Source organism: Cuculus canorus, chromosome Z, assembly GCF_017976375.1.
Source record: "Cuculus canorus isolate bCucCan1 chromosome Z, bCucCan1.pri, whole genome shotgun sequence".
In the NCBI taxonomy this organism is placed as follows: domain Eukaryota; kingdom Metazoa; phylum Chordata; class Aves; order Cuculiformes; family Cuculidae; genus Cuculus; species Cuculus canorus.
The window spans coordinates 62,142,046-62,166,003 of record NC_071441.1 but is presented as its reverse complement, the minus strand read 5'-3'; the positions used below and the strand labels follow the sequence as shown (position 1 = coordinate 62,166,003).

The 23,958-nt window shown below is 38.0% G+C and overlaps 1 protein-coding gene across 6 annotated transcripts in view; it reads left to right on the top strand.

Annotated features, from left to right (window-relative positions):
• DTWD2 (DTW domain containing 2) overlaps window positions 1-23,958 on the top strand; it is a 225,684-nt gene that overhangs the window by 75,138 nt on the left and 126,588 nt on the right. For 5 of the 6 annotated variants that reach the window (XM_054054129.1, XM_054054135.1, XM_054054133.1 and 2 more), the window contains 2 exons: window positions 7,173-7,301; window positions 11,922-12,071. In XM_054054129.1, coding sequence (XP_053910104.1) covers window positions 7,173-7,301; window positions 11,922-12,071 — 279 coding nt within the window. Of the gene's footprint in view, window positions 1-7,172; window positions 7,302-11,921; window positions 16,049-23,958 lie in introns of those variants that run through there. The other variant, XM_054054131.1, reaches the window with a different exon arrangement.

Genomic DNA, 23,958 nt, shown 5'->3' with positions numbered 1-23,958 from the left:
TATACCTAAATAGGAGGAGTTTGTCCAATTTCTTGTTCTTTTCTTTTTCCCCTCCCAAAAAAATTCTGTAGCATTGTGGTGTAAGAATCTGTCTATGAATGACACATTCCTTTTTCAATTTAATTTATTTTCCGATGAGTCAACTATGTCTGAAAATGAAAGCAAGGAGCACAGGAGATAAATACTCTGTACAGTCTTGAGTTTTCCTCTTTTAAAAGATATTTTAAAAGAAAGGTCAGAATATTGTGAAACACTAAAAAAGTATTTTTTTACCAGGATGTACTTATGACATTCTCAAGTACTTTTTTTTCTATGTATCAAATTACAGGATATTTATTTTCTTTCAAGATTGTTGATGCAATAACAGGAAAGAGACATAATGAAATACAGAGGTGATGTTTTTAAAAGAAATGTCTTTTGCCATAGTCATTGGACAAAGAGATATTGTGTAGGATTATATTCAGATGATGAGTATTAGGTCATTCAGTAAGTATCTTTCGTGATTTCTTCTGGACCATTTATCTTTAGCATATAGTACCCCACAGCACTAAAGTCTGGTTCTTAAATTGTTTTGGTTCCAGAAGCATAGAAAGGGCATTCTTGAAAGTGCGTAGGAGTTTAATGTATTTTCATACATTAATGACTTAATTGATGACAGAAACTCTGCACACTACTTTTATACAGGTGCTTTTTATAAGGGTATAAGTCTTCTGATTTTGACCTGTGGAAGAGCTAGTTTGAATCACAACTCTGAATTCAGGTTTTTCTTCACAGGCTGAAAGAAGTGTGGTTATGTAGGGCCTACACACAGCCGCATTGTGCTGTTCGGCAGAAGCACTTATGCTACTCTTGCAAAGACAGAGTATTTCTTACTTACCACTGTTGCCATCACAGTACTAGTGAGGCTTCTTGTTCTGGTAAGACATTGAGTCTAATTTGATGCCATAAATTGGTTGAGAGGAAGGATTAGCACGATATCTAAAGAGGAGGATTTGGGGGTTCATAGGAAATTGTCAATGACAATGTGCAAAACAGCTTGTCACTTTGTGGAAATGGAAGTAATTGCTTTTCTTCAAGTTTGCCTGAAAGTCACGGTATTATCTATGCCTTGTTTCAGCAATATACAGGAATGTCATGGATATGTCTAAATATTCAAATTAAAGGTGTGGGCAGAGTTTTCTTGTGACATCCATGTACTCTTTTCAGGCTATCCATTTGTGACACTTGCACGGCAGTTTCTCCCTCCAGTATTTAGAAACAAAGTGCTCTTAAGATGTCACTTTAAATTAAAGCCAAGATTTTGAACAAAATAACTTATTTATACTCTTGATTTAAATTGCAGTAGCATGCTGAGATTAAATTTACTCAGGCTGTCTTCTCTGTCACAAAGGTAATTTTACTTAACTGCACGAGACTTCTATAACGTATGGAAAATAATTTGGTTTGGCTTGCAGGTAAAAGGTCCTTGTGCCAACTGGATACTGAGTGAAAGATCTTTCCCATGCCTGACCTCCTTTTCTGTCTGAGATGCCTTAAAAAAAATGGCCTATGATATTTTTCTGGAAGATACTTGTTAAAGTAACAGTGCATAGGAACAATAACTACTGTCTGTGTTAAGCAGGGTGATTGATGGTACTTGCTTACTTCATTTTCTCAGACCTGAGCAAATTAATTCCCAAACAGAAATTCAGGTTTTACAGGGATGCTAAAAACATAAGTGAAGGAGGAGGGGATCTTAAAATAGGTGCCAGGTTTTTCATAGAAGCTGCAGAAGGGTATGTTGTTCTGCTGCCTGTTTTGAAGTGTCTGTAGGGTAATTGCAGAAAACAGGACAGGCAAACCAAAGAATTGTTGGAAGTGTGTCCTGGGAGACAAATGTTCTAACTTTGTAGCCTTTTCTGTGATCTTGGACATGCATTATTTTCCAAATATAATTTTGCACAATGCTGGATTCTGTTTGAAGAGTAAAGGTACTGAGAATAATGATGAAGAAATTGGCATATAAAAGGTAAGAAGATAAGGATATTAACATTAAGAAGAGGACTGAGGCTAGCACTTAGAGCTTTCTGTAAGAGCACCAGTCCTAATACTTAAAATAGGAGCAGAAATCAGTTGCCTGACTTATCTAACTTAATTTTTGAAGATATCAAACAGCAGGTCTTTGACCATATGAAGGCAATGTTCTTGCTTCCATCAGAGCTGAACAGCCAAACAGGATCAGCTGGGTCATCTCTGAAGAGGGGCCTAAAAGAACGACCCAGCCTTGAGGAATTCGGGAGGGTTCATTGTTTTTACTCTGGTTGAAATCCTTTGTAAATGCTCAAAGGCTGTAGCATTTGCTAAGAGACTGGTGAGTTGGCAGAGAAGCCAGTCTAATATTAAAGTAATGTAACAATTTGTGAGACATGCTGACATTCAGGCTTTTGATACCTCTGGTCCTGGATTGTGTGCACTGCTTCATGCTTCTGGTGGCTTAGAAACTAAACCCCCAAACTCCTTTGCACTTGTAAAAATAATAGATATACTAATTCCAGTGTCTTGGTTCCATTCCAGTGAGTAATTGCAGTCAACTTAACTAAATTCCCCTCTATTTTGAATTGGTTGACATAGTTTCCAATTTCCGTCATGCTGTTGTTTATTTTGGTGAGTAGTGTTAAAGAGGCTTCTGTTTTTTCAACTTGACATTTCTGGGTTTTATTACTAATTGAAATTATTCCAAAGTGTGTGTATGTTTTGCAAATCATTTCAACAATGTAAAAAAATATTATCATGTCATAGTATCTTTATGATTTTATGGAGGAATGGTCATAAAATCTCATTATTGTTGTTTGGAAATGTACTTATGTAGGATATTTTTGTATACTGATTGTGAGTTTTTGAAGTGTAGCTCAGAGAGTAAACAATCTGATTTTGGTTTATGTTAACTGTGAAGGAACATTTCCTTAACTAGATAGTGGAGAAACTTTGATGAGGCTGTTGCAATACCATACCTGAAGTGGCCTTGGAAACTATTAACTGGGCTCTGCAAAAGGCAAGGCAAGTTTTAGACCTGTGTGCTGAAAATGAGAGAAGTTGTCTCCTACCTAGTTACATTTGAGAAGAGTAACTATTTCATATATCTGTACAATTTATTTTGAGGAAATAATTTTCCAGTGTCTGAAATATCTGTTACCTGTGTTAATTCATTTTGGTTTCTATATTGTTTTGGCTTTTATTACCATTTAGTTTATGCTCTAGGTTGGTGGTGCCCTTTATTGTGTGTGTTATTCATTCAGTAAGATTGCCCAGTTTCTGATAAATAGTAGGTCATTCAGTAAGTGTCTTCAATTTGTGATAGACAAAAGCTAGTCATGACCACTCCAGATGACTTAAAGATTTCTTATTTAGGTACAGTGCCTTTCCTGGAATAAAGAGTGGGGTAAAATGCATATTTGTTGAAAGAAGCCTGTGAGACAAACTGTAGCAGGGAGTTGTCCTGGTGAGATATTATTCCTCTGATTTCCACCACTGCACTGTCTGTGTGGGGTATCTTGTCCCAGTGAATGTGTCATTTTTCAGAAAACCAGAGTAGGACCACTTGTTTCCATTCTCTCTCACTCATCACAAGAAAGAAGAAATATCGTGGCTGCTGCTGTTGTTGTTAGAAAATTGCCCTTTTGTACAATGTCAGCTGTTTGGGAGCTGTGCTTACAGACTTTTTGTCTACACGATGTAAGGCAAATGCAGGCAGTGTTTCTTCCATAGAATTTGTCTTGCAATCATGAATAACTTTCATGGAATCATAGAATCGTTAAGGTTGGAAAAGACCTCTTGAGATTATCAAGTCCAGCCGTCAACACAATACCATGTTGCCTACTAAACCAGTTCCTGAAGCGCCACATATACGCAGCTTTTAAACGCCTCCAGGGATGGATACTCCCCTGGGCAGCCTCTTCCACTGCTTCATGACTCTTTCAGTAAATAAATTTTTCCTACTATTGAATCTAAACCTCTCCTGGTGCAACTTGTGGCCATTTCCTCTCATCCTATCACTTGTTAGCTGGTTGAAGAGACCTGCACCCGCCTTGATACAACCACCTTGTAGGTAGTTGTAGAGAGCCATGCCCCTCAGCCTCTTCTTCTCCAGGCTAAACAGTCCCAGTTCCCTCGCTCTCTGGAATAGTCGTGTTTTCCTTTCTCTGGAATAGTCATGATCTTAAAAGTTTTTCAGCATGAGTCCCAAGGAATGAAGTGTAGAAAACTGGAGACAGTGCTTTTCCCAGGTCCTACAAAAGAAGGCCTTAATGCACTATTGTCTGAGTTCAAGGAGAGGGAAACCACTCTGTGATGAATGTTGTCGCCAGCTGTTGAGGAAAGGTGAGGCTGTGTACCTACTCAGGCTACATCCTTGAGAAACAATGGACTGAGTTTACCCTGGTCTTTAATACCCTTCCAGGAATTTCTAAGTAGGGACTAAAAAAATCCCTCCAGTGTAGATCTCTGCACACTTGAAATAACTAAGCTTCATACTCTGTCATGATGTAAATACCTACATGATCCGAGTAAAGGGAACATAAACTGAAAAATGCAAACCTTGAAGAACAACAAATTAAAATATTAATCTTACTTCAGTCTTCTATTACATTTCAATATATACACCGAAGTCCAAATTCTACATTTTCTCTCCTAAATCAGTTTATTATTTTTGATTTTTCAGTACCAAGAAGGTAGTTGATAAAGGCTTATGCGTATTCACTGGTTTCATTCTTGAATCTGCCCTAGATCTGTTTTTCAGCATGTGGACTGAATTTACTGCTGAATATCCAAGTAACTGTCAACATCTTTCATACAGTAGATAGAAATTCTACAGTATGACTATAAATTAAAGATTGTATGATAGGGTTCCGGTACAGTGTAATAGCAAGTACAATCTGCTAATGAGTTGCTAGATATAAATTCCTTTCTTTCAGCAGTCAGAGTATAGGGCTAGAGACTAAAGACCCTGAGTCTGCAGAAATGGAATAATCAACTATTTCAACTACTTCAGCTATCTCGACTTTGAATATAAAATATCAGATTCGACTTTGTAGTGAGTAATAGGCATGCATTAAGTAATTTGTCATACATTGTGCCAATTCATTTGCAGAAATGTGCTCAATAGCTGCAGAAAATGAAAATTAATTTTCAGCGGAGATGACCATTGGATTTTCAGGAGATAACTCTGCATATCATCACCTGTAACCGTTCATTTCAGATATCTAAGAGTATTAAGTATGCCCAAGAAAACTACTTACATATGTGCTTTGAGACCACTGGTGCGTTTTCAGATTAATTAACGGTATACAATGCATTCCAATTAATTATTATGGTAAGCAGCCCTAAAATAGCTAAAGCATCAATCTTCACTCAACACGGCAAAATGGATTTTTGAAAATGTGATTTTAAAATTATTTAATTAAAATGACGCTTCCAGTATTACAGTTGTGAAAATAATACAAATGTATTTCTATATAATGCAAAAATCATGATGTTAGTATACTGTATTCTTTACATAACTAACAAGCGTTCATCAATTTCTCAACCCAAGTATGTATTCTTTGGCTGTTGAAAGGGATCTCTCCAAATCCTTGCGGGGCAGCTTTGAGACATTCTGATACGTGCATGGTTTTGGCCTCCAAGCCTACCAAATAACAAGACTAGCATTTAAAAAAAAGAAGTTTTGTTTGATAAACAAGTTAGGACCTTCTATCACAATGGTAGCTTTTTCTGTCTTCTAAATTTGAATATATTGAGCTGTTATACCTGACTTATTTGTCCTTTCCAGAATGGCTTTCTTCTTCTCTTGTTACCTTCCTTTTATTTATTTATTTTTAATTCCCATTAAATTGGGGTCAGGCAGAGCACTGGAATTGGGTCTTATTCATTCAAGTTTCTTCAGTGGCTTGGAGATCTATAAGTGAGGTGTCTTGAATTTTTAAAAATGGGTGACTGTGTAGCAGAAATGAAGGAAGTTTTGTGGAGAAGGTAGAAAAGTAAAAGGTATTATTGGGCTGAGATTAAAAAAGAAGAAAATTATTAGCTTTCTCTTCCAATCTTTATCGAACTGTACTGTGTTGGGTTTTATTTGAAAAGGAACTTCTGGTTAAGAACAATGACAATATCGCTAAAACATTAACTTGTTTGACAAATTATTTTTTAAATGTGTGGAAGTAGAAATTTTAGGAATAAAAGAATATCATACATAAGGTTGTGCAGTAGTTTGGGTTGGAAGAGACCTTAAAGATTATCTAGTTCCAACCCCCCTGTTATGGGCAGGGACACCATGAACAGTTCATGAACTGCGAAGCTCTTTCAGTACTTTTAAGACACTACACAAAGGTTTAAATAAAGAAATCCAAACCCTTCTACGTCTCAGTAAGATCTCAGCTAACAATTCATAGCACTATACTTGCATAATATCTGCGTTTTCACATGAAGTCTAATAATGTAACTTCTGTGATGTTTCAACTGCTGTTTATAAACCCAGTAAAAGCTTTTGGAGCTGATAAGCAATGTAGTGGCTGAATTAAATTTCTTTCAGTTAAAAACCTTTAGTTTGTGAAATAGTGTAGAATGGTTATCACTTGAGGCAGAGCCAATAAATCATCTTCAAACACGATTTAGGTAAGAAAACAGTTCTAATCAGTAACCCAGTAAATTATATGAATAAATGCAGTTTTTTAAAGTCTTTCTTTTAGAAGTTGACAAATAACACGTAACCAGAGTAAACCCGGTCAGCAACAATACACTTATTGCAGATATACGGGATCATGTGTGGGTTTAGAGTGTGCAATAAAGCAAGCATAGGGGAATAATATTATTTATGTTATAGGACATCTGTGGCAACTGAAATTGGTTGCTAAAATTTCACTTGGTCTTTTTCTAACAAACAATAGTATTTTCTTTACATGTTTGTACAGTATCAAATATGCAATTCATGTCTCCAGTGGCAACTCATGGGTATATTATATTGTTATACTTAACAGTAGCATAAGATTGTTGGGTATGGAGAGACAAAACATTAAAGAGGAAAGCAGCAATTGAAGGCAGCAATTGACTACGCAGGGGAATGGGCCGTGTTTTGCTTAGTGCAGGGGAGAAGTATCGTTTCCTACACTGATGTGTATATTTTAGTAGAGTTTGCTGTTTTTCAGGTGCAGTTAAAAACCAACATTTCAAGTCAATACGTAATTCGTACACAGCCAACAAATACCTGTCTCTCTACACTTGAATGTGCAGCTGTTGCTCTCACAATCATGGAAAAAAATAAGAGTATACAAGAGGTATGTAACTAACTTTAAACACTTGAATTTTTCTGTTATGAATAGTAGACTATCAGTAAAGGTAGTTAGCTGTTAATGTCACATTTGATTGTCAAAGCATAATAGTTTTGTTGCATAGCAAACTAAAACAAGAATTTAAAATTAGAAACTATTTTCCTTCAGATATTTATTAACTCTACTATATTCAGATTATTTTGAGTCTTGGGTTCCAAGAGTCTCTATAGTCTTCCTGTTCTTTATTCAACGTTTCTGTCAGATCGCTGAGGGAACTTGTTAGAAACAAAGGTCTTGAATGATTATTTTGCTATTCCTCTTCTCAGTATCTTAAATTGTGGTGCAGGTTTTTTTTTTTGTTCTGTCCCAAAATGGAATTAGATTTGATTTTTTGCCACAAAGAGTTGTCTGAATAACCTGGGCAGTATTCAGGGCTAAAAATCTTTCTTTGATGATGTTAAAATTACCCTTTAGGGTTGGACCATGTCCTGGAACACACTGTATTTGGTTCTGCAATGTCCATCAAATCTGAATGCAAACTCCTTATCTTATAGACTGGCTTTACCCTGGCAGCTCATTTTGTTTATGGAGTAGCAGATTGGTTATTGAAAACAACTACTGCTCTCCCAACCCATCTCCTCAATTCCTTTTTTTTTCTTTTTTGTGAGGGTTTTTTTTTGCCTTTGTTTCCATTAGCTGTCCAGTGCTATCCCCAGACACTTCCACTTTTACAAGTTTTACCTTGTATTGGTCAGGTTAATTTTTCAGGATTTGTGTTCCCCTTTTTCCTATAGTTGTTGCTCAGTGTTCCTTTTCTTCTTCTCTCTTTTTTCCATTTGTCTTTTCTATTCACTTTTTCTCTCTGGTACCTTTTTTGCATTTTAAACTCAGCAGTCCTAGTGTCTTCGAGTTCCTTCTTTCCTTCTACCTCATTCTTCTTACCCATCACAGTCTCTCATCCTAAATGACTTTCTTGCACACTTCTTCCTGTAGTTCCAAATATCGTGAGAAGAGTCACTCAGATACTCTTTACCTGTACATTACTTTTAAAAAAATGTTGGTTTGTAAGGCACATAGAAAATGCTGTTCTTGCCACAATACAGAATTAAGACAGATGACAGTTGGGAATTTAGCCCAAAACTAATAAAAGTACTACTGGGTGTATTACCAGGCAAATAGTGCAGAGATGTACTGTTGTAGTCACCTCTTCCTGGGATGTTTTTCTGAGTTCACTTCACATTTTTTATTGCAAAGCTTCTAAACAAAAATTGTGTACCAGGCATGCATAATGTACAAATTTAACATGCTAGATAGAATTTTTTTTTTTTAATAAAAAAGAACACAACAGTTTTCTTTTTGTTATTTCTTAACTGAAAACTATTGTTATTTTATATGTTATGTTATATGTTATGTTATGTTATATGTTATGTTATATACTGTTTTTTTTAAGTACTACCTTAATTAACTGTGATTAGTACTTAACTGTTAACAACTGTTCCATTGCTCTAATATGTGGAATTTACCTACTGCACTCTTATGTTACCGAAGTTGTATTCACTCTAACGTATGATTAGTATTTTGTAGCAAAGAAAGATATTAGTAAACTTGGAAGATATAGCCTATAAGCACCCTGATGTCTAATTTTCATGAACCTGGAAAAACATGGTGATTATTTAGTTGATTAGTGTGGCAAGCGGTGTTTGGAATGAAATTTTTGTGCTGGGTCTTGAAGACTTCATGCCATTGTCTTTCTCATGCTTTTTCCTAATGGTAGATAAAACCTGAAGCCACTTAAAGTTGGGAAAGTTTATTAATTTTAAATTGTACATCCTGTAATAGATGTTAAGGGATTATGTTTATGCATGCACACCTTAAGATGTTTATTTACATCATTTGAGAATAGAATTGTCTTAGAAACATTCCGATCTTTTCACCATCTTCTTCATAGTCATGTATTGGTAATACTTGGGGTATTCTCAGTTGAGGCTCTTGGGAAATTGTGAAATACTTTTTGATACATTTTGATAAGAAGGAAACCTACTTCCAAGATGTGGGAAACCTAAGAGAATTTGGAAGTTAGTATCAGTAACATTTGTGTCTCTCTTATATGGAATATTTAAGTATTTAAGTATTTAACTACCTTCAGATTTATGGTTCACTTGTTCAGTTAAGATATGAATTTAACATTACTTGGCTGGTGAATGTAATTGAGAGCAGCAGGTGCTAGACTGTAAAACATTTAATTTAGTTAGCAGACAGGTAGGATTGATTTCCTTTGTAGCATGTATTGGTCTCGGAATATTTATGAGAGTCAAATAACCATTATCTTTTTTTAATATATCAGTATTTCTAAATGATCCTCCTAAGTCAAGGCACAGCGAGGTCATCTTTAATGCTCAAAACCAAAAACTGATCCAGCTTGAGACAGGCAATTGTGTTTATTACTGCATAGCGTGTAGTAAATTGTTTTCTGCAAAAACTAAATGACAGAGATAATCTGAATACCCCCTCACAGCTAGTTCAAAGATAAAATGCTTCTTAAGCCTGTCCCACTGACCTCCTGCACTCCTGCATCTGTGGAATGCAACTCACTGGGTTATGTCTTCCTGCCAGCCAGCTCACAACTCTTACATGTCATTGGAGGAATTTGGGACTTAACAGTGCTTGAGTTTAAGTTTATCCCAGGTCAAAGAAAACTAATTGGACATTAGCCTTTCCTTGCAAGTTGTGATCCCAGTAGTCTGTGATGGAAGAGGTTATTAAGATAATGTTCTACTTAATCTTTTGTTGCTGACATTGGTAATACCAATTTAATAAGCCTTCTGAAAAAGACCTAAGAGTAGACCCCTATCTGCAGTCAGATTATGTGCCCAGAATGTAGTACAGAAGGGTCTGTGAGAAGAGTTTTAAAGCTTATTTTTATATACACTGCATTCTGGTGTCCACCCTGGGCTGTTCAGATCCCTCTTCATCAGATAACAGATATCTTTTGCTTTGACCTGCATCTACTAAAAAAGATTTCTAGGTTAAAAATTGCTTCTGCATTTGGCATAGGGTATCATGTGCCACCTCCACATCTGCCTTTGTTGACAATAGAGTCACCTCAACTTTGAAACAATTGTCTTTAGAACCAGACTGGGACAAAGTGTGCGGCCATGCAAGAAAATATGGCTCATAAATTGGAACTCTGCATAAAGAAACTTTTATTTCTTTTTATGAAAGTGCTGCTATCATATGCTTTTATGTTAAAAGAGGGTAATGACCGTAGAAGTTATGCTGAAGAAAAATTAGAAACACTGAAATTAAAGTGGGTTTTATATATTTACTTTTTCCTGTGGTGTTCTGGGACAATGTGGACATACTTTTCCTTCATCAGCACTTCTGTATCATTAAGGCCTGGAGTGGGTATGTTACTAGTGTCTACAGTTCACAGTCCTATATTATGTTTTGTCTGTATCTCTCAGAATTGGCCCAACCTACTTTTCAGTGACAAAATTGTCAGTTTCACAAAGGTAAAATAGCCAAGAGCTTCATAAACATCAGTGCACTTTTCAATAATCTCTATGAGTTGAGTGATATTTCCAGCATATAAGTTGGCAAATTAAAGTCAGAAGCTGTGGAAGTTAAAAATGGGCACTTAGTTTGATGCCCAGTTTAAGGTATTTGAATTTTCTTTGTGCTCAGAAGTCACATTTTACTTGGTAGAAAATCAGCTCCTGCTGACTGCAGTTACTTTAATAATTGCTTTACACATCTGCACATGAGGCCTCATGATACTGTGTCAAGCAACCAGAAAATGAAGAACCCACATTTAGGAACCACTTGAGATAGATTTGGTTTGTGTGGCTTCATTAGTACTACATAGCGTCAATGCGTAGAAGCAGGAATGCAGTCCGGTCCCCGGGGTGGCAGTTCAGTTGCCTGATTGTGAGACTTTCCTCTCTTCCTAAAACCCTGCCCCAAAGTATTTGCATGCAAACACCAACAGCTGTTAATTGTTAATTATTTTGTAACAACATGTTTTCTCAGGCGCAGTAATTGATTGTAGTCATAAAATCATAGAATAGTTTAGGTTGGAAGGGACCTGTACAGCCCATCCAGTTACAACTCCCCTAGATCCCACTAGATGAGGCTGCCCAAGCCCCATCCATCCTGGCCTTGAACGCCTCCAGGGATGGGGCATCCGCAGCTTCCCTTGGCAACCTGTGCCAGTGCCTCACCGCTCTCATAGTGAAGAAATTCCTCCTTATGTCTAGTCTAAATCTGCCCCTCTCCAGTTTATAACCATTAGTCAGTTGCTAAGGTCAAGTTAACGCCGTAACTTACAGTACTGTAGCTGGGGCTGATGTCAGGATTGAGTGGGTCCAAGGAAGGAGTAAGGAAGAGGAGCAGGTAGGTGGATATATATGTCTGCTATGTGGCTTTTTTTAAGTACATCTCTTATTCAGCTGTGTCCTCTGTGTCTCTGAAGGTTATATTTTTTCAGCATTTATTTATCTAAGTTATATGTTATCAGTACTTTAAAGTAGTCCTTGAATACAAAAACTGGTGTAATCATGTAATCGATATCTCTTAACATATCTTACATAAAGGGTTTGTCTTCCCCACCCCTTCATCTTTCTGCAGACTATACTCCGTCCACTTCAAGCTTTGTGCTCTTTCCAGCTTCAGCATGGTGCCCAGATCCATCACAGCAAGGAGCATCTTCTCAAAAATGGCTTATATGACAAGCCAATGCCAAAGAATAAGCGCAAACTCAGAAGAATGGAGCTTTTGGTAAATAATGTTAAAATATAAGTAAATTGTACTGACAGTACAGTGTGATTTATTTGCAGCTAGCAAATGAATATGAATCTGGATTTGGTCCAAGCAGTTGACTGCACTGTAATAAAATGATTTTTAGGCTCTTCATAGGCAAGAGTTTATCTACCAATGTGACAAACAGTAATGGACAAGCATTTTCAGTTTTGCAGTGGGCCAGGTGCCTTTGTTCAGATGATAGAAGATCATTCTCGTTTCCTGTAGAAAAGAAGAAAATTCTCAGCATAATTTAAAGTTACGGGTGACAAGTGTGATCCTCAATGTGACTGGATAAATTTACTTTGGAGAAGCTTTTGTCAGTATGAAAAGACTAGGAATATGAATAATGAAATGGTAAGACTTCAGCATGTAGAACTATGTTGAATTTCTGCTGAGCATTTTAACTTCACTATCTAATTACAGTAGGTTTTCAAACTGTAATTCCTTATATTACTATAGTTCAGCTGAGCGTAAGGCATGCTATTTTTATAGTTCTTTAACTCTGAGGTTTTTATTTCTTACATTATTAGAAGTCTTTTTTGTAAATTTATATACATTTTACAATGCAATCGGGTTTAGTTTGTCTCTTGACTTCGTTTTTTAATCAAGCCCTGATATGTTTTTACCAGAACCTGAACACTTCTGACTTAAGAAAAAAAAGGAGTGAATATAGAGAAATAATTTTTGGAATTATAACTCAGGTGCTTCACTTTTGCTTGAGGAAAAACTGCTCTTCCACAGAAGGGGATATGGCTATGGCTGTGGCTATGGATATGTCACATCCATATCCTGATGTGCAGTGGTTATGATCCTAAAGGAATTAAGCCACTCCAGAGTAAGCAGCTGTGTGAGAAGTATGATGCAATGATGATTGGTCGTCTGGATACAACCTACTAACGTGATTGCAGATCCATTAGATTTACATGTGTTCTTCAATTAGTTCTTCTCTTCTAACAGTGATAAACCAGTGTTTCTTTCTAATAAGAATTGCTAGAAGCAGAAGAAGTGAGTATTTTTGCAAGCTCTGTGAAGGAATATTTTATGATCTGGAGAAAAAAAATGAAATAAAGGTTTTGATGTTCCTCTCTTCAAGTTCATAAATGTCTACTTCATGAAACAGATTAAAATGCTTAATGTTTGTCTTCACTATCACTTCCACTCTAGGTAACAAAATGGATCTAATTGGGTACTAATTAGTCCTAGAAATAGATATTTTGTCTGATTTATGAGCTGCAAGGAAAGAAACTGCAGAAGTGGGGCGTGTAAACACAGCTAACCAGTATATTAACTGAAAGCATTTCTGCAATTAACAAGGGAGGTCAAAATTAGGTCACGGATTTGCTAAGAAGTTTTAGTTAACCCTGAGCTAATAGTGACCTTTTGTTTAGGCATGGATTAACAATTTCATTTGTCTGGCTATGTTAGCAAAGTTTATATAACCTTTTACTGTTCTCCCGATGTACTCTGTCTGTCACTAGATTCCGCAAACCTGAATTAGTTTTGACAAATCTGAGGCAAAACAGTCTCATGCAATTAATGATCGTGTAGATGCACTCTTGTTCACACTGGAACAGAGAAAGGACATGTTTATTCCTGTAGCAAAGCGCAGTGCAGCAATCTCCAAGCTAGTTTGGAGTCTGAAGCTGCAGTCTCGTGCGACTTGTGTACGCAGCCGTTGTGATGCTGTCTCCAGTTCTGGGTTGGCATGGCTCATGCTAGGCTGGGAATCTGTTTACCCTGTGCTCTGGGACATGCTCCAAGCATTCTGTAAGGAAACAAGGGCATCAGTTAGTCATTATTGTTAATGCCATATTTACATATATGGAAGATGTTCACATTTAATGTTGTCTATATTAATTTAGTTTACCTTATTATAGACTCATCTAAAGCAACAGTGTATCTTTTGACCTACATAGTGAAGATTATTTTCCTAGACAGAAGGCTAAACAAGTCTTTTAATAAATGTGAGTTTATATTATGGAGAACAGAAAGAAATTTCTATTACAGCCTGGATTCACATTCATCTGCAAAATGCCTTAGAATTACAGGATTAGGGAAATAGTTGTTTTAATTGAGTTACAATCCTACATTAAGTACACTTATGCACGCAATCTGTGCAGACTTTTCGTGTTTTTCTGCAAAGGACAAATTCCACATAGATTACAATAAGCAGTCTTTAGTTTTGTTGATTCCTCTTCTTCTTCTAATTTTGCTCCTGTGTTTAACAGGATTTGTAGGATCTAATGCTGGATGCATGGAGGCCTTTAATTGCTAATTTCCTGTGTTGTAGAATACTAGATCAGTCACTATGCAGCAGTTACTGAAGGAATGAAAAAAAAATTCATTGCAAAGCTCCAGGCATTTTATTTTTTGAGCTTTTTTAGTGTGTCCCATCACAGCTATAATATAGTGATCATTTAGATGCAACACAGCAGTTACATGAAGTTCAATTTCAAATTTGTTCAAAGCTAATGCACACAAAATATAATACTGTTTTTTCGTACTGTTCTTTGGTGGAATTTACTTGGCTTTAAAAATATACTCAACAGAAAAATGCAAAAGGAAGATTTTGAAAAGTTTGTTTTCAGGTCTTTTAGATTCAGAATTTACCTCTAAATACCTTTACCTCAAAGAAGCAGGTACTGTAAAGTTCAGACTCTTTTGACGGAAGTTATGTGTGATGAAATAGCACTCTTTGTAAGCAATTTCATTGGAATGAGTTTAATTTGCAGTTTTAGTTTTTGCTGGAATGGTCCATCTGGTTAATTTTTCACTTTCCAAAAGATTAATGAGTCAAAACCAACAAGTCTAACAAGATATTGATTAAAAAGAAAGGAATGTGTTTGCTTCTAGTGTTTGGTCCTTTGTCCTTGTCTGCTCTATGCTTCTAAATATTGATACTGAAATTAAATCTGCCTTCCATGTGCCGCTCTGTCATGCTTTGGGGAACTGGTTACATGGATAGCAAGCCTTTGAATACCTGAAAGCATGCGAAAAATTTACAGAAGTGGGCATTGTTAACTATATTTCCATAATCTGTGCTACAAAAGTTTAAGGAAAAAGGCAAAGCTAAAAACCTTCCAAAATAAGAACATCCCTCCCTTTTGTTTAGAAAACTTTTACATTAAAAGTGAACAAATGCTCAGGACAAACATAAATTTGTTTTTCTTCAACATTTTACTTTCATTGCCTTATAACCCTGGAATTCCATCTGGAATTCCAGCTGGAAGACAGTGTTACCATACTACCAAGAAATTACTCTTTTATTATTTTTCCTGTAGATAAAGAGAGGACTTTTCAACTATCTTCAAAAAGGGCAAAAATTACTTTAAGACCAATGTTTTTCTTCTGAACTGTTAGATTAGATAAAAATTGCTTATGCTGCATTATTTTCTACAACTTTCCTGCTTGTTTTGAAATTTAATTAAAAACTGAACTTTTTAAAAGGGGTAGTGGTTCATTCTTTTCTCTTGAGGTTTGTGTTTATTACGCCTGCATACATGAACACACATAAATTACATATTTATTTCTGCTTCAAAGCATTAAAAGTCTAATTTACTCTGATCATATGCAACTGCATCTCACAGCATCACAGAATCATTTAGGTTGGAAAAGAGCCTTAATATCATCAAGTCCAATCACAAACCTAACACTGACAAGTCTACCACAAAACCATATCCCCAAGCACCAGATCTACGTGTCCTTTAAATACCTGCAGAGATGGCGACTCAACATCTTCCCTGGGCAGTCCATTCCAGTGCTTAACAGCCCTTTCAGTGAGGTAATATTTCCTAATATCCAGTCTAAACCTCCACTCGTGCAACTTGAGCCATTTTCTCTATTTATGTCACTTGTTACTTTGGAACAAAGACCAATACAACCTCCCTTCAGGCTTTTGTAGATAGTGATAAGATCTTTCCTCAGCCACCAGACTAAACAGCCACATTTCCCTCAGCTGGTCCTCATAACACTTGTGTTCCAGCTTTGTTGCCCTTCTCTGGACATATTCCAGCCCCTCAATGTCCTTCTTGGATTGAGCGGCCCAAAGGTGATCCCTCCCCAGTGCTGAGTACAGGGCCATGATTATTCCCCTCTTCCTGCTGGCCACACTATACAAGCCAGGATACTGTTGACCTTGGTCACCTGGGCACACTGCTGGCTCATACTCAGCTGGTTATCGACCAACACCTCCAGGTCCTTTTGCACAAGGCAGCTTTCCAGCCATTCATCACCAAGCCTGTAGCGTTGATGGAGTTGTTGTGATCCAGGTGCAGGTCCCGACACTGAGCCTTGTTGAAGCCCATACAGCTGGCCTTGGTCCCTCTATCCAGCCTATCCAGGTGCCTCTCCAGAGCCTTCTGCCCTCAAGCAGATCAACACAGCTACACAACTTGGTGTCATCTGCAAACTGACTGAAGCACCACTCCATCCCCTCATCCAGGTCGCTGATAAAGATATTAAACAGAAATGTCCCTGAGTCCTGAGCCCTGGGGAACACCACTTGTGACTGGCCACTAACTTGATTTAACTCCATTCACCACGACTATCTGAGGCTGGCCATCCAGCCAGTTTTTATGAGGTTTGGGTTTTTTGTTTTGTTTTGTTTCAAGAATATGCCTGTGCGAGAAACTAGCAGCGAGATTTTTCCAGGAGAATGCTGTGGAAAATCATAGAATCATAAAATAATTTGAGTTGGAAGAGACCTTAAACATCATCTAGTTCCAACCCCCTCTGCCATGGGCAGGGACATGTTGCACTAGATCGGGTTGCTGGGAGCCTCATCCAACCTGGTTGCAAACACCTCCAGGGATGGGGCATCCACAGCTTCTCTTGGCAACCTGTGCCAGTGCCTCATCACCCTCATGGTGAAGAAATTCTTCGTAATGTCTAGTCTATATCTGCTCTTCTCCAGTTTATATCCGTTCCCCGTTATCCTATCACACAAGCCATTACGAACAGCCCCTCCCCAGCTTTCTTGCAGCCCCCTCAGGTATTGGAAGGTCACTATAAGACCTTCTCTGAGCCTTCTCTTCTCCAGGCTGAATAAGCCCAACTCTCTCAGCCTGTCCTCGTAGGGAAGGTGCTCCAGCCCTTGCATCACCTTTGTAGCCCTCCTCAGGACCTGTTCCAAAAGCTCCATATACTTCTTTGAGGATTCCAGAACTGGACACAGTGTTCCAGATGAGGTCTCACAAGAGAGGAATAGAGGGGCAGAGTCACCTCCCTCGCCCTGCTGGCCACGCTTCTTTTGATGCAGCCCAGGATACAGTTGGCCTTCTGGGCTGCGAGTGCACATTGCCAGCTCATGTCGAGCTTCTTATCAACCAGCACCCCCGAGTCCTTCTCCATAGGACTGCTCTCAATCACATTGTGTACTGAAAATGGGGATTGCCCCAACCCAGGAGCAGGACCTTGCACTTGGCCTTGTTGAACCTCATGAGGTTCTCACAGCCTTACTTCTCCAGTTTGTCCAGGCCCTTCTGGATGACATCCCGTCCTTCTGGTGTGGCAACTACACCACTCTGATTGGTGTCATCCATAAACTTGCTGAGGGTGCACTCAATCTCGCTGTCAATATCATTGATGAAGATATTGAACAGAACTGGTCCTGGTATGGACCTCTGAGGAACACCACTTGTCACGGATCTCCATCTGGACTTTAAGCCATTGACCATTACTCTTTGACTATGACCATCCAACCAGTTTCTTATCCACCAAAACGTCTACCCATCAAATCCGTATCTCTCCAATTTAGAGAGAAGGATGTTGTGGAGGACCATGTCAAAGGCTTTACCGAAGTCCAAATAGATCACATCCGTTGGTGTTTACCCATGTCCACTGCTGCAGTTACCCATTCATAGAAAGCCACTAAGTTAGTCAGACAGGATTTGTCCCTGGTGAAGCCGCCCTGGCTGCCATTAATCACCTGAAAGGCTTCACTAAAGTCTAGGTAGGCAACATCCACAGGCATTCCCTCATCCACTAAGTGGGTCACCTCGTCATAGCAGGAGATCAGGCTGGTAAAGCTGGACTTGCCCTTCCTAAAGCCATACTGACTGGACCTGATCACCTGGATGTCCTGCAAATGCTGTGAAATGGCACTGAAGATAATCTACTCAGCAGCTTCCCCAGCACCGAGGTCAGGCTGATAGGCCTGTAGTTCGCCAGATCCTCCTTCCAGCCCTTCTGAGGTCATCATATGTTCTGATGCCAGTCAGGTGAGACCTTTGGATAGCCAGGACTACTGATAAATGATTGAAAGTGCCTTGGTGCACACTTCCACCAGTTTCTTCAGTACGCTTGGGTGGATCTCATCTGGCTGCACAGGTTGTAAATGTCTGGGTGGAGCAGCAGATCACTAACCATTTCCTCTTCGATTATGGGTCTCCATTCTCCCTCCTTGCAGAGTTGAACATGTTCACAGGTGCTGGTATCACAAAAAGACATACATAGTCCTTTTTTCATAGCCTTTATAACACTATTCACTCAGTTAATGAAGAGATGTGGCTTTTCCTATGCCATTTCAATAAATAGGTTCCTTTGTTATCCATTAAACTGGCACTTCCTTTAGACTGGATCGTTGTGGCAGTCTCTCAAGCATTTAAGTTTCAGAGCTTTCTTCTTGCTTTCTGCACTAGTGGCTGACTTCTGTTTGGTGCCCCACAAACACACATATACCTACACTCTGGCATCGCCCAAGCACTGCATCTTCAGCTCAGAGTTTTATCAGGAGTCACGATCTGAACATCCTATATCTCATCCACTCTTTTCCCACAAACTGTTGTACTTACGTTACAAAAAAGCTGATTCTGTTCTCATGCAGCTGTTCCTCATTTCTCTGTGTCCCCATTTAGCCCTTAGCAGGCAGCTAAATAGTAAGCAGCTGCTCTTTCACCTTTCCCGATTAGGGGAAGGAAAAGGGGAGAAATACTCATGGGTTGAAATAAAACCAGTTGTAGTAAAATAATAAAACTCTTAAGAGTAATTATAATGATAATAGTAGTTGTAATAGAAAGTAATATAATATAATAAAATATAGAAGATGTGTAGTCAGCTTTCCCAGCAGTGGTTATGGAATACACACTTCCAGCAGTAAATACCAGGTAGTGAACACAGCAAGCACAGCCGTAACAGCGGGTGTGGACATCACAGTCGATGCAGAGAGATCACCAGACTCAGAAACCAGGCTCAGAAGCCATGGAGACTAGACACCAGGAACAGGAGCAATGGGAGGAATGGATGTGGAGAGCAGGCTGAAGAGATACCCATTCCAAGAAAATTTCTCTCTCGATACTGAGTGTGATGTTTATGATATGGAATATTTCTGTTGGCCCATTTCGGTTAGCTGTCCTGGATCCACTCTTCCCAGTTTCATACACCTGCTTACTTGGAAAACACGGAGAACTGTAAAAGGTCCTTAACTTTCCCAGAAACAACTGTAAACATCAGTATTTTCACTGTTCTTCGCATACCAAACTCTAGGGAAACAGCACATGCTGAGAAGAAAATCAATTCTATCCCAGCTGGGCATGAACATTGCCCAACTACAATTAAAAAATACGTATGTTATCAACTCTGTCCTCACAGTAAAACAAAAATGCTGCAGTTACCAAGCAGTGTAGTTGCTTAGAAGAAAAGTGACTCTATCCCAGCTGGCACCAGGATGCTCTGCTACAAAACCTGTGCTTTTAAGGACCTTAATTGCCAAGTTTTTTTTCTTGTGTCTCTTGGCACAATCCCTCCAACACCCTAGGACTTCATTTCCTGAAAGCCACTTCTTTTGTGGTGTGGGACAGGTAGCAGTGAGGAGGGGAGAAGGGGCGAAAGGTCAACATTTTAAGAAATTGACAAGCTTAGATAATAATTGTGTCTATTGCTAGGACGTGGCTGGCATAAAGCTCCATATTCATCACTATGTGTTGGCGTTCACTTAGTATCAGGAATGTCCTAACAGTTTGCCTTGTTTATGGAGTGTATCCTAGGGCAGCTCTTTCGTTTTACTGATTTAAGATTCACTAAAGATTTATTTGAATGCCTTTATGTTTTTCTAAAAGATGTTACTTGGTTTTCTGTGTGAGAAGGCTCTTTTATCATTAGGCAGCAGAAAAACTGCTATACTTACAGGGCAGCAGTGTTTGCAGCACAGTGGTGGCTTACGTTGGTGTGCAATACACCACGATCTACGCTGACCACGCATACTGCACATCTTCTCTCGTGAACGTAAGATGCAGCAGATGCTCAGTTGGAAGTAGCTTTGAACAGTTCTTTCTGCTCATGTAAGTAATAATTAATACCCTCAGTATCTGTAACAAACCACATGCAATACTGTGACCTTGTGTGTCTGATAAGACAGGTAACATATTTTAGCTTTTATAGCTGAATTGAAACTGGGACTTTATGTGACATGTGCAAGATTCTTTTAAGCGTGAATGCTATGATTTACTCCCAATAAAGAGGTATATCAAAGGGTTTATAGAAATAATTTTTAGCTCATCAAGACGTATGTACTCCTTTATGTATAAGTGAACCAGAACAATATCAGGTATTAGGCAAATTAATACTATATTGAGAGCATTTGCATACACATGCTTGTAAATATAAATCGTGTTTACAAAATATATAATTATAAGTTATTACTATCTTTTAAATAAGTTTCAAAAATAAAATTAAATTTCTCTTAAAAATGTGCCAGTGGTTCTAGTTTGGTTTTTTGCTTTTGTTGCTAAAAGGGTCACATATATACCACAGATGTAGATGAAAGTAATGGTAAATTTCTAGTGGGTTTTCAAAATATTTTTAATACATTTTTGAAAGGATGTGTTGAAGAATGGGGCATATACTGTTGTGATTAGGCAGATTTGAGGTCATTTGCATCACGTCTGAATCTGTTCCATAATTATTAACAGAAGACAATGAGGAAATAGTGATATTGAGTATATTAATTTATCAACTTATGGTACTTTATTATATTTGAAGTAGTCCTCCAAGGGAGCTTAACTTTACACAAAAATCAAGTTCCTTATTCTTTTCAGTGCTGGATATACTGGTATATTGCAAATGTACAGTCAGTAATGTGAGAAATACTAAGTTTAGATTAAAAGATTATTTATGACATTTCCTCTAGAAAGGTTATGTGGATTTTATTTTTCCATAAGACTGTCTACGAAGTAGGGATTTTTACCCATTTTAGTTTCTTTTTTTTTTCCATTTGTGTATAATAGAGTTATGAAGAACTGGAATCATACTGGTCATTCTGTTGCATTCTGAATAGTATCAATAATGGGTTTGTTAATGGAAAGAACTGGTAGTCAAATATTAACCAAAAAAAATGAAACACTTATGATATGTGACCCTTGCCTTACTCAAAGACATTTTCTTTCTCTTTTCCTTTGAGTGGGCATTTGTAGTAGAAAAAATATGTTCTTCAGTTGATCTTGAAAGAGTTGTGAAATTCTTGTTCTGTTTGGCTTTGTTCACGTGTCTCCCCCCAGACAGACAGAAGTTCTCCCCTCTGGGATTTGTGCTGTTGGTCGCCCTGTAATCAGTGAGAGTTTCACATTCTTTAGCCACACAGGCTGAACTTACACCTCTACCTACAAAACTAAATCATCCTTGCCTCTCTGTTCTGACAGCAAACATGTTTCCTTTTTGACCCCATTGTCACTGTGGAGTAGTGAATATTTTGCAGAGCTGTTCAGGCACTGTTGGGGCGTTATGTGCTTTTGATATGAGGAAGGGGAACATAGTGTGAACATCAATTTCTGTTGCAGTTACTGTTCATCAGGGATTTATCTGAAATCGAAAAAAAAAAGTCAATGTTTGTCCAATGATAAAGGACAAAATATGAAAGTGAACTTTTAAGGACCAGATTTTACACCTTGCCTTGGAGGAGGTAACAGGAGGTCCTCACTTATGTGCCCTTCCCAAGATGCAAGAGAAATTGCAGCCCTTTTGTTAAAGGCAACAGAAGAACAGTTCATTCGCTCTGTCTCTGGAGGCACATTTCACTTCAAAGACAGAGGGAAAGGGACATGTCTATTGTGTAGCTGAAAGTTGTTGTAACACTATATTCCTGCTATAAAAGTGAGTCTGTGGATGGATGCAGCCTCTGCTTTTGGATACGTCCTCTTTTAAGTCTTTGAGGGCTTATATCAAGAGGAAGTTAAGCATATTTAAAAATAAATCAAGAAACATCCGTTAGCTGGCAGCATTGTCTACCTCAGGTACAAACTGATCTGAATTATTGTTGTTTTCACAGAGTGTATATGAGAGTCATACCTAATTCAAAGTGGTAACAAAGTTTGGGGGAGGGATCTGGGTGTTTCAGGTTTTGTTGGTTTTTTTTTTTTTGAGGTGGCTCTAAAATTCAGGAGCAGGGGAGAAATTGTTGGAGGGATTGGATTGGGTGTGGAGAGGGGTATGAGCTACACAGTCAGAGAGTTTAGACCCTACAATTTGCATCTGCTCTGACTTCTTTGCACTTTCAAGTCAGAAAAATTGTAATGTGAGTGCTATAACCTTTCAGATAACTAACTCAGTCTTCATCCTTCTGTTCTGTGGAAATAACAAAAAAAGGTTCTGTGCTGCCCTTTTCAGAGGTATAAACTTCACCTTTGTGAAGCTTTTGATTAAATTTTGGTGATGTGGATTGAATTCATGGCAAGTTTTACAATTAGTATTCCCCTCTCCCCCCTCCCCTTGTAAAATACTGAGTATATTCTGCCTCCAAAATTGCTAGAGCAAACACTGAAGATGGAAACCTAGTTGTACCTTGTATATATCTTCAGCTTTCACCATGAAACATAAGCCTCCTGAAGTAATTGTATCAATTGTGTCTACTCAATGGCAGCAGCTGCTTTGTGTCCCTTTTATGAGTTATCTGAAGGCACAATCATATTAGTTCTTTTATTTTGAAAAAATTACTAGTTGCTAGAACCAGAGGTTTGGCAAGTGGTTACTTTCATCAAATTATACTTATATTAAAATGTTGTTCAGATCTACCTCCTTGTACTTATTCAGTAGTTTTTAAGAACTTTGTCATCTGCAAAACAAATTTCCCACCTTTTAGTCCATGGTGTTGTTTCTGATGTGTGGCAGGTAAAAGATGTTCATGAATAAATGCTTCATACACTACTTCTTTCTCGAGGTAAAAATGCATGCTTTTGGTTTACATTGGAATTTAATAAAGGGGAAAAATTAAAATATGACAGGAGAGTTCTGTTGAGTGATTCTTCCGGTTAAGTTGATGATTTCTACAGGGGAATAATTCTCATGAATAATTCAGGTAAGATGGAAGCAAGTTACATGCTGGCCAACAACTCAATGAAGAAAACATGTTGGAACCAAATAATGCTATGTAAAATGCATAATAGTCTCAATGCTGATGTTGGATTATTAATAAGTTTTGTCCTGTAGGATAGGCAGAGGTGCAGTAGGGTTGAACCCCAAACAAGATTTGTGTATATCACCTCTGAAGCTGTCACAAATGCTTTGTTTTAAAATAGGACCAAGTGGATGGTCACTGCTGGCCAAAGCAGCAGCAGGCTCTAGTTCTCAGGCAGGTCAAACAGGCTTTTGAAAGAGAGCACAGTAACAAAATTTTACAGATGAGTATGGAATAACGATTGGGAAGAAGATGCTACTCCACTCTCTGTCACTCTGCTTCCTGAAGAGTTAAACTTCCTTGCATAGATAATCTAAGCAGGCTCACAGGCGAGTTATAATAGAAATCTTGTCTTTGAAAAATGGTCTTTGGTAGCTCATGTAAGAAATGCATTGTAAATGCCAATTGTAGTGTTTTAATTTCCATATTTATTAAACAAATATATTTGTTGTGCAAATACGCCTCACTTATGAATGCAGC